This window comes from Dermacentor variabilis, chromosome 4 (assembly GCF_050947875.1).
Source record: "Dermacentor variabilis isolate Ectoservices chromosome 4, ASM5094787v1, whole genome shotgun sequence".
Classification (NCBI taxonomy): Eukaryota; Metazoa; Arthropoda; class Arachnida; order Ixodida; family Ixodidae; genus Dermacentor; species Dermacentor variabilis.
In genome coordinates this window covers 114,001,591-114,013,075 of record NC_134571.1, presented here as the reverse complement: position 1 = coordinate 114,013,075, position 11,485 = coordinate 114,001,591, and the positions used below count along the sequence as shown (strand labels likewise).

General features: G+C 41.6%; 1 protein-coding gene across 3 annotated transcripts in view; it reads right to left on the bottom strand.

Moving 5' to 3' along the window:
- Window positions 1-896: 896 nt before the first annotated feature.
- Gli (carboxyl ester lipase-like protein Gli) overlaps window positions 897-11,485 on the bottom strand; it is a 30,660-nt gene continuing 20,071 nt past the window's right edge. Inside the window, exons 10-12 of one of the 3 annotated variants that reach the window (XM_075690035.1) lie at window positions 10,886-11,221; window positions 8,003-8,071; window positions 897-5,850 (exon numbers count right to left, since the gene is read on the bottom strand). In XM_075690035.1, the coding sequence (XP_075546150.1) occupies window positions 5,766-5,850; window positions 8,003-8,071; window positions 10,886-11,221 (490 nt within the window). In that variant the 3' untranslated portion in view covers window positions 897-5,765. The remainder of the gene's footprint in view (window positions 5,851-8,002; window positions 8,072-10,885; window positions 11,222-11,485) is intronic. The other 2 variants (XM_075690037.1, XM_075690038.1) reach the window with 2 other exon arrangements.

The following is an 11,485-nucleotide window of genomic DNA, read 5'->3' as shown; positions in this document are numbered from 1 at the left end:
TTGCACTACTGTGTTGTCATTCCTCTGTCCTAAGAGCAAGTATGAAAGCCCACAAGCTACTACCTCAAGCTTGCTTTTTGACACTTCTGTCTTGGCTACTGTAAGAATATTTTGGCCACATGCTCTTTATCAATATTACTTCTCAAATGCACAATTTTTATCTCAGCAAATACTGTGACTTCACTTATTGGTAATGCTGCCATACTTATTCACCTAGTTTTGTCCTATATCTTTTCACGTCATTAAAGCAGCTACTGTTTTACAGTCAAAAGTTGCGCCCTAGAACCTTTAGTATACACTATATATGTCGATTTTGTTTTGGAAACAAAGTTATGGGCATAAGTGAAAGTGTGGCTAAAGCTACTAGTTATCTGCTGGGCTTGAAACTTTTTCTAGTATTGCCTTAGGGTAAGCGTTCCACCTCCGTTTCTAAGGTGAAATGTAAATATTACAATGCATTCAAGAGCACAAACTGTGAAAATTAATTTACTACACTGTCGATGAGTGTTGAACCTAAATTCTCACAGTCCGTCATAGTGCAGGTTTATGTGTTCCGACACAATATGGCAGTACAACCGGGATTGTCGCCGCCCTGTGCTTCGGAGAAGCATGGTATCGAGGCACCCTAGTCATGGTCTTCACGCCATGCTCATGGGTGACCTAGGTAAGCGACTACCGTGTGAAAGTGGTACGATACCGGAGTATGTCACGTATAGCCGAAGCTATGGAAGTCTCTGAATGAGCACTACAGTGGTTAAACAAATGTGACTTCATAAGCATGTCGTGTCGCTATGTAGCTCAAATGCTAATCGCATTACCATAGACAGTCATTGTGAGACGATTTCTGCTGTAATTTTTTAAAGTGTCTCTCTAAAGACATCACCGAGGCAGAAATATATTGTAAAAAAAATGTGTTTATTCAAGGGCACCATGACAATGGAAGTGGTCACACTAATTGCATAAGAGTGCTGTACAAGTGACGTAGCAAGAAGATTTGCATGTAAAATGTAAACAGTAAATATAAAGTTTGTATAAAAGAGTTTGTAGAATTGGTCAATACTAACAATGCTTAGAAGCGTGCACAACACTTGCAAACATGGACGGAATTGCCACAGATGGCTACATAAAAAGCAGCAAGCTGATGTTGCCAGACAAAATTTAACACACTGTTAAGACTTTTCTTTTTCATCTGCAAGCTTGGAAACTGATTTTGAGTTGGCAAGCTGAATTATGCAGCTTAACTTCTATGTCACCGGTATTATAATACACATTCACAGTCAATGATATAGTGTAGAACACTAATACTGCACAGATTGTCCTGGCGGGAAGTTCAGCACTTTCAGGTCAGAGTCCTAAGATGGCAAAAAAAAGGGGGAGGAGGGGAACCACTTCACAGAAATGAGAATTCATGCAGTGTTGTTGAGAAGCAACTACATACTTCGCACAAAAATTGCATGGGCACTTCACCTTGTTCTGAACAATGTTCTCACTAGAAGTGAGCGAATAATTGATTTCATATTTTGTGGTTACATTGACATTCAGGATTTCACTGGGATTTGTGTAAAATGTAGTTTCGCTACAGAATTTTATGTGAATATAAATTTGCTGCCAATAAAATCCAAGCAAATGGAGAAATAGGCTGGGCTAGTTGGTTGCTTGGTTTATGTGAAATATTTACGATGCAAAAGATCAAACACAACATGAAATAGGTCAAATTCTCATGCTATTTCCCATTGTATTCGATGTTTAGAGCTGTAAATATGTCATTCAAACATATCGACACTGCGATAAACAGATCAACTCACTATATATCACTCCAAAACAAGTGTCAGCAATTTTTGCGGGCAAACATTGGTTATCCTGCATCTTTCATAAGGGCTGCCTTTCTTGAAAGTAGGCATTCATTCATTAGATTCTTTTATAACTTGGTAGCACTAGCTAATACGGCACTAACTTGTTTCCTCAATTGTTTTTCAACTGTTCAAGATACCTTTGACTTCTATTTGATGTTTGACAGTTTTTCAGTATTTAGCACCATTTTGTCCACGCACATACCGTATTTACTCGTATAAGGCCCACACTTTCAAGTGCGAGAACTTGGAAAAAAAAGTTTCACTATGTGTCACACACATACTCTCATGAATTCCCACCAGTTGCTACAAGATGGCACTAGTCCATGTACAAAAAATCAGTCAGTGACCGTGATTGCATTCATTGTCGACAGCCAGTAGTTGCATTTATTTGCACTGCAGTCCGAGTGCAGTGAGTCGTAAGCCTGCCTTGTGTAAGGGCCACAGCCGATAAAGATCAAGAAAAGAAGTTGGGGCCTTACACAAGTAAATATGGTACTTACTATGACATCTGCATGCATAAAAGAGCTCAGGCAAAACAAGACCTTCTGAAATGAGACCATAAAGATGTGAATCTGTAAAGAAGCATGGCACTCCACATACAGAGGCAAAAAAAACCTGGCAGCAATGATACAAAACATTGCATATTGCAAGAACGACTGTTAAGTGCAGAAGTATGTGTGGACTAAAGGCTCACAAACTGTTACAGCTTTCTGCTTATAGAATGAAAGAATGAAATGAATGCACTTTCACTTCACTGTGGAATGGGTGAGTAAAATAAATTAAGCGTTTGATTTGAACAAGGGCCAAACAGCATATTTTTGCTTTAAGATATGCAATGAAGGTAGCACTACAGCAGCTAAGGCAGTTCATAAAGGCCAGCATCTTCATTGCTCACAACTTTTGTGCCCATAATATGGAGCGACTATGAAGCTGCCCTGAGACATAAAAGGCATCATTAGTATATTATTCAGGCACCGTGTGTACAATAGCACATGCCCTAGTATCATAAGCAGGAATGGAAAAAAGATGTTTGAAATACACCTTCAGGAATATCTGATGCTCCAGAAATCAGTATGTTCCTAGTTTGTCAAGAGACAAGAGTTGAAAGCCATGATTGCTGCATCCCAGTATGTTCTCTTGTAGTGTTTCCTCTTTTTTTCGTTGTCTTTAGAGTAATGATGCATACTAGGACAATTTCTCAAGTGGCCTGCCGTTTCTCATGCAAGAAATATGAAATAGTCTGTATACTGTCTTCGCACCTCAGGTAATTTTTAAGAACTTGGACATGGAATGAAATAAATTTATGAGGTTTAGAAGGCCCCTAAACCACTTCTGACATTCTGAAAACATTTTAAACAAACATGCCCATTGTGTACACTATGCTGTGACAATCACCTCGGGCGAACATGGCAGCACACGCTGTGGGGAAGTCACAAATTAAAAAAAAAAACAATCCCGTACTCTGGACCTTTCTGGTCCCTCCTCCACAAGTCGTGATGTGAAAAAGATCATGCATGTGACGTCAACAGGGTGACAGCTGTCATTTGGTTGGTTGACGAGGGTCAAGAGTGTCAATGTAACGAAAGCCAGCTGTGTTTTCTGACAAGAAATGGGGAAGGGTGGGGGGGCATTGTGCACTGCTGATCCATCTGCACACCTTCCATTTAGATGACGTCACACAGAGGGCAATCAGCGGTAGACAATGGGGGAGACCTTCTGGTTCTCTATTGTCAGGGGTGCGAGGAGGAGAGAGAGCACCCATGGGAACTGCAGGGAAGGCAAGTGAGAAACCTTGGTGCCTGCCTAGTCACCCACTAAATACCTGAAACTCTGCTGTTGCGGTAACATTTTGAAAAATATTTAAGGCTCTATGTTCACTGTAAACTGATGCTGCCCCTATATAACACATTTTAGAGTTCAGAGAGAGATTTAGGGGTCCTCTAATGTCCCAAAGCAACACGCGGGCAGTATGGGATACTGTAGTGGGGGGGCTCCAGAATAATTTAGAGAACGAATCTAAGTCTAAGCAAACAAACATTCGTGTATTCCGCCCCAATTGGAATTGTGACCCCGCAGCAGGTAATTGAATCTGCGACCTTATGCTCAGCAACAGAACGCCACATAAAATATGCCCTGCATAAGTATGTCTTCAGCTGTGGAATCCATATTGTGGACGCAACAAAACATTCAAGAACATTAATCTGTTTTGCTCCTGTGTGTTTTTAATGATGGTGAGTTAATGATGAAATGAGCTAGGGCTAAATTTTCAACAGATGGAATTAATAGGTGCCTGATGGAGATATGGTGGCCTTCTTCATGCCCTCAGTTTAGTGGACGGATGGAATGTGAAAACCTCTTGCAATGTACTGAACATTTCACAGCAGTAGGTGATATTGGTAAGGCAAATTAGTATACAGAGACTAAACCATCTTAGCAGTACACTTGTTTTGTCACCTCAGTAATTAAGCAGCCTGACCGCTGTTGGGCACTGTCGTACCTTCACATGGCTGGAAGCGCTGCTAAGATAACCACTCGGGTTTAGTGACACAGAGTACAGAATTGGTTAGCCTGTGTTTCCGTGCTTACAAGCCCGCTTCATTGAGAGCGCACTTGCTCCTGAACTTCGTCATGGAAGTTTGTGGGGCTGGGGCTTTCACAATTATATTTACTAAACATTTGCATGCAAAGGTTGTGGCAGCACACATACATAGCTTTGTTCATTGGCAGTGAATGAAAGCAGAAAATAGTATGGACCTCTTTATGAAACAAACCACAGGCACTCCGCATTTAGATCACACACAACAGTTCATTTGTACATTGGTGAATGTTGCCTTTGCAGTCGCTGTAAAATGATGCAGCTTCCAAGTGTCACCACAAAATCTGTATTAAAAGGATGACGTGGACTTTTACCCCTCTTTTTTTTTTCATAGGATTTCAAGTCCTGAATTAGCTAACATTAAAAACCTAACACCACACATGCCAGCGGCGTTTGACTCTGTACTACCCAATGGTTCTAATCTGCTTACTATGACAACACTGTTCATGTCCACCTTGTGAGCCATGGAATGTCAGTTCACAAACAACATTCAACTCTTCTCAAATAAAAACACTGCGCGTAACGTTCACAAAAGCTGCGGGTAGTAATAGTTCACCTCGTTCTGACTTTCAGTTTCGAGATCATAGAAAAATGACACATATGGCTTCCTTTGAGTTCAAGTAGAAGCCACATACTCTATTGTGGGCACCACAGCCCAACTGATTAAAGGTGGCCTTCTTTAGATTTCTTGTAGCATTGCTTTCATTTATAATCTAGTCCTCATCTTAACTTATGTAGCTACAAATACACAACCAGTATGTTACCAATAAGTGGCCCGTATGTGGCCTGCATGACCAATGTTTACAAGTGTGAAATCGATCATGGGAAATTAACAACTCTGTTGGTGTCGAACATTTGTCTCGCATGTTTTACATGCAGTTGCATGTATGTTAACGAGCAATGGAGCCGCTAGTATAGAACAACTGAAATACCAACCTACAACACTAGTGTGTTCAATACAGGTTGAGCACAGCCACATCTTCATGGGAAACACAGCTTTTAAACACCATTCACAACGTTCCAGATATTGCGCCACATTTGTGACCTTGCACACTGCTGCCAAGGGTGATTCTTGTAGTGTGGTATGCGTCAACGATTCCTTCCAACACCTGCTCTCGATTGGGTTGGCAGCTTCACTTGGCTGTGTTCGGATGAAAGTAGTAGTCAGCCGAGACGACTTTTGAAATGATCAGCACAAGGGAATTCACAAAGCGCTCTCTTCCGAACCAATTCATTTGGACTGCCCCAACCCTGCCTGCCACTAGTAGAAGGCACAGGGACTTCAATATTACAAGAGCTGCCTGTGCCGGTGACTTTCACACACTGGTGTTCTTGAGAGACCTTAGCTCTCCTTGATCTTCAGGTGAAGCATATTTGTTTTTGAACTCCATTCTTCTTATGCTGTAAAAGGTGTGAAATAGGTCTCGAAATGCTAAGCTGCACCATACATGCAAGAAGGTAAAGTAGTTTTGGCAAGTGAGTGTGTATTATTATTATTATTATTTGTTTTTTTTTTTCACACTTTCCACAAAGTACAGTCAGTGTTCATTTATAAGAGATCCAGATACAGCTGACTTTCAGGCAAACTATCCACGTTTCTTGTTTGCATAGTTTCAGCACAAGCTGTTATGACAGACTAGTAGCTAACACATTAAAGTGGGGCATTAGCATCAGACAGTTAGGCTAAAAATGACCACTTGATGCAGACTTAAGTGGGAAAAGGGCACTTGCCAGCGCTTTTTCTGTGTGCTGCACGTTTCTATTTGTCCCAACCTTGTTTATACATCACTCACAATGAATTTTACTGTACCGACGCTGGCTACGTTTATATATCATTTGGGCAATAAATAATTGTCTCTCAGCATGAAAAGAATAGTGCGACTATATAACCACAAATTCGCATGTCCACAATGCTGATTCCCCGAAGTACGCGTGGCAATTTCAGCTCAGCAAGTTCATTTCACAAGCTTATGAAATGTAGCTAGTTCGCAAGACATTAAAAAGATCATTTTTGCAACGAGACAACTTCTAGACTGTAGTTACAAAACAAACTGAAATGCATAGAAATGTTGCATCAGCCTTGAACCCTTATGATGGATATTTTATATCAACAAAGGCGAATTAGTCTACGAAACACTGATTGTTCAAAAGTATTGGTTCTCCTGAAATGCCCATTGTTTTGAAGAGTGCACAGTCCAAACCTTTTCCACTGTATCATGAGGATTCATTGTAAAGAGCACTGACTGTACAAAGTGATCTTGTGCCACTGTACTGAAATGAATCATGCTGCACTGTGAAAAGAAAACATGCGCCATTCGTGCTGTTTGCATGCCATGCTATTTTCATTGACATACTGCATACATGCGGAGAGTCCCACAAGGTTTTTGCACTGATGAAGTGTTGAGGACGCTGAAGGCTCACTCTGAGATAGATTGGCTTTTTCATGCATCATACCAGCAAAAAAATTTATCCGCAACTGTTTTTAAAGGGACACTAAAGCGAAACAATAAATCAGTTTAGACTCATGAAGCATTGTTTGAGAACCCTGCAGGCAGTCATTTAAAAAAAATAGTTTGATTATTAGATGAGAAAATGAAGGTACAAGTATCAGTATTTGAATTTCGCGCCGAAACCTCAGCGCCGGTACGTCAGCGTGACGTCAGGGATTCCAAAGTATGTTTTCGCATTTGGGCCGTGTTGGCTGAATAAAGGTTCTAGAAACTTGCCATGTTTAATATTTGGTTCCTTTAGAACACAATGTAGTCAATCTGTACCGCTATATATATTTAGTAGGCCCTAGAAGATGCCACCAAAATTCAAGACGTCACAGCCTCCAGGTGCGGGAACCTAAGTAGGTGTCGCCATCTGTATTTCGATCTTGCTGTTTTTCTGGCTTACCAAACGTCGTATCGTTGTAGGACTGGTGTTTTTGGTGTTGTAGAACGGTAATTTACTGATGCAGAAGAAATCACTTTTCCCTTTAGTGTCCCTTTAAGTATTCAAAACAGACAAATACAAGAAAACATTATAATTGTGGAGATCGTGCCAAGCTGCCAGCTTGAGCAGTGGGCTCCTCAAAGACAGAAAGTTTACTAGTACTGACAGTGAACTGCCAAATAAGGACTGCTCATGGCTAGTTGCAAGCAGCAGAATAATGACTTTGTAGGCAACCTGAAGCTTTCAAGAGTTCGTTAAATTGGCCATGCTCAAAGTGTTCTTGTACCGACAGCCCACTGTTCAACATGGCAGGCCCATCTAGGAAAGCTAAACAACCATGTCTATCCATGTTTCATTCCATGGGACAGCTGCATCACTGTACATATAGCGATGAGTCTACACATTTCCAAGATGAGGAAATGTTTACAGGGCCAGACTGCACAGACAATGCAGATGAATTCAAAACATGAAGCATTTGCTAATACAGAATGCAAACGAATGGTAGACAGATGCATAAAGAGAGCCAGCAGCACACCCATTCATGCAAATGTGGCGTTCTTGTTGGAATATGACAGGGAGTATCGTGGCACATCCTAAGTTAAAATGGGGGACTCACCTAGAGGTACTCTCCGTCAGGGAATGCATTGAGGCGTGCGGAATATCATCTTCGTCAACCAGATGACGGCTGTTTCAAGAATAATGTTACAAGAAGTGAACATTTTGCTTACTTGTTGGCTACACTTATTTTGCTCCCCCAATAATCGGGGTGTGCAAGGCAAATAGAACAGCCGACTCTGTCAACATACTGTATTAATATTTCATTAACTCTTGGTTCTGGAGCACGCATTTTTCCCGTGGCAAATTATTAAAATAAAATGTGCAATAGAAGCTTTTTTTTTTAATTACACTATTTAGATGCATCGTAATCAACAACTGGGACAGAACATACTTTTTTCACAGCTTTCATACCTAGTGCAGTTGCTCTCACTAATCCTTTTGCCGTTCCTCAAATGTTAATGGAGCACTTCTTTTATATGCATTCGGATACTCGGGAGCATAACAATGGCACCCATCTTTTTGTCTGCAAGCATTAAAGGGCAACTCTGCAAATTTTTTTTTTCTGTGAATGAGGGGATGGGAATCAATCGCAGCACACTTTTGAGGGAAGAGCTTTTCCTGCATTCTCAGGTTATCATTGACTATAAGTGTGTCCAGATGTACTTTCTCGGACAGTTCCACTTTGTTCGCAAGCAACATTGCTGACAATAGCCAATGCAACTTCTAAGTTTCTGTTGTTTACTTTTGCACTTTTATGAATAAAAATCTGCAAGCAAACTTTGGACAGATATTTGACAAGCAAGGAGACAAGCTGTTCAGTAAGAATATCACATGATAGCAAGATTCCTGAAACTGTTGAGCAGAATTTTGTAGCATGTTAAAACAGAAAGCCAATTATTTGAGAAACACAGCAGAAGGGAGAAAGCAGCACACGTGATATGAGATGGTCATAATATAGTTGCAGGTGTTTTCACAGAATGAACAACAGCGTAATGTTTGTCAAAAGAAATGGGGCTGCCGTGACCAGCTACAAGGACACACAAAAAGAAAAAAAAAAACACTCGTGATTTTAACAACTCAGTTTCTTTTGACAAAGGCAGTTCATGCCCTAACACACTTGCTGCAAGAAATAGAGTGAAGAGTGGAAAGGGGAACAGACAAAGACAAGCATTACTGATGCGTCAGTTTTCTTTCTCTTTCCAACATGGCACTAATTTCTTTCTTAAAAAACATTTGCTCATCTAGATGTGCTATTGGTACTATTCATCAAAGCAATTACAAAAACAAGCTGCCCTTTTTGCTGAGACAGCAGAGATCAAGAAATTAATGAAACAATGTGCTATGTGCTTCTCCTTATTACTGTAGTACATACTTTTGGGTGCTGACAACAAAAGTAATATGTATGAACATTTAAATGTGGAATATATCTGCAGGTTATAGAGTACCCAAATTTAGTGCTTGCATGACGTGCTCATTTTTGCGAGTGTTTATGGTGGACTATGACGGTAAACAATACATGAAAGATATAATGACAACATACAAATGCTAAATGTTAATCCAGGACATGTTGCCAAACAATATGTTCAAAGTTATGCAAACTGCACCTTTTGCACACACACTGCAACTACAGAAATACAGCTTCTGGCAGTGTTAAATGTGGTAAATGCAGTCAACGTTAAAGCTGCCATGACACCAAATCTGCCAAGTTTGAATTACACACTGCATGTTGAACTGTATGTGTCCCACAGCAAGCTGGCAAAATTTGAGTGCATTCAGTGCAGGAGAGAACATATATTAGAATTTCTTATACCACAGTTAAACCAGTTCGAGTCCCGGACCAGGACGAATTTTTCTTCAACTCTGAGGCTTTTCTTTCGAGGAACTCATATGGGTTTCCTTTGTAGCAATTGCTACGAACGGGTGGATGTCCGATTTTCCCTTTATTCATTACTACTCTCCACCTTGCTGGTTTCCGCAGAACTACTACGTCAACTGATGTTTTTCTGTTCACCTACATTTAGCAAATAATAGTCGTCAAGGCAAGCTGCCTCACTCTTAATAACACTAAAGGGCGATGTGAACATGATGCATGAAGGAATGCTAGGCACAGCTGGCACTTTGTACTATTTTTATGTATGTATTCACTCAGCTCCTGCAATTCATAGCCTTGGTCTACACACACACGCACACATGCAAACCACTTTGATAAGATTTAATGGGTTCCGAGAGTTTGCTTCAATGCTGTCGCAGCATTTCTGATATCGTGTCTTGTGCAAAGCAGTGGAGCAAAGTGAGCTAACACACAGGCAAGCTATTACAATGAACTGAAGGACATGTTACCTATAAAAGAAGAAGCACAAAAACACAGGAACATGTATGACGACGGAGGAGGTAGCTCGCAACTATTTCATTTGTTACACAGACCCATTCGTATGCAAATGAAGAGTAGCTGTGTGGTAATCACAACAATGAGTGGGCACCCACTCATCACAACAGTCAGTGCCTAATGGGACATCTCAAAACCACACACTTGGTTGTCTCCTTATGCAAGTATTGTTGTGATCAGTCGATATTGTCATGACCTGTGCATGGCAAGTCTTTATGTGTGCTATACTCTTGCATGAAACATATGGAAGTTGCTGCTCGTGTCATTCATGTTTCTACGCTTGTGTCTATCTAGCACTAAACATTTCCTTCAGCAAATACCAACTAGTCCGACAACAAGCTGCACTTATCACAAAGGACATCCACAAATACATGCTGCTTTACAACGCAGAGCACACACAGCTAGCATGGAACAAGGACAGACAGACAGGCAGGCAGACAGACAGCAAGGCAATTCGTGGCAGTGAGATCGCATGCTGGGGCCGCCCACGTGCAGAGGGGAGGAAGGACTGAGTGGCTGGATGCGGGACATCTGATGCATCAGGCCTGGCCATACCTAGCAGCCTTGCAGTAGCAGCAGCACGCAACCACTGCCAATATGAGCAGGAGGCAGGCAAAGGCCGTGACGCCCCACAGAGAGGCGGTGACGAGGCGATTCTCCCGCAGCAGCGGCTCATCCCAGGGCGGCCATGTAGGCGCTGGACGGAGGGCCAGATCGGGCAAGTAAGCGTTCCAGAACTGGCTCTCCTTCTGGCGGTAGTCACGCAGCATGAAGCTCGAGGAGTTGAGCGCCTCATAGTATGTGCCATTGATGCACAGGTACTGTAGCAGACCCCGTGTGGCAGGATCCCAGCGGATGGAGCCAAACAAGGAGGTTCCCCCCATTGGGTCTCTGCAGTGGAAGTGGGAGCGAATGAAACTGTGTTCAAATGTGCAACTTTGACTGAGTTAGCACCTGCATGAGGACTAAATTTGCGTAAAATGCTAGCATGTATAGCAGCAAGAGTTCCAGTGTGCCTGAGAAGGGAAATGCTATGTTACAGGTAACCAACAGACAGTAACTTTTCTCACTTTTTCATGCCAAATACAGTAAAGCCTCGTTAAAACGTAGTTGGCTGGGAACATGCATCAGGTACGCACTAAGTGATGTGCTAAT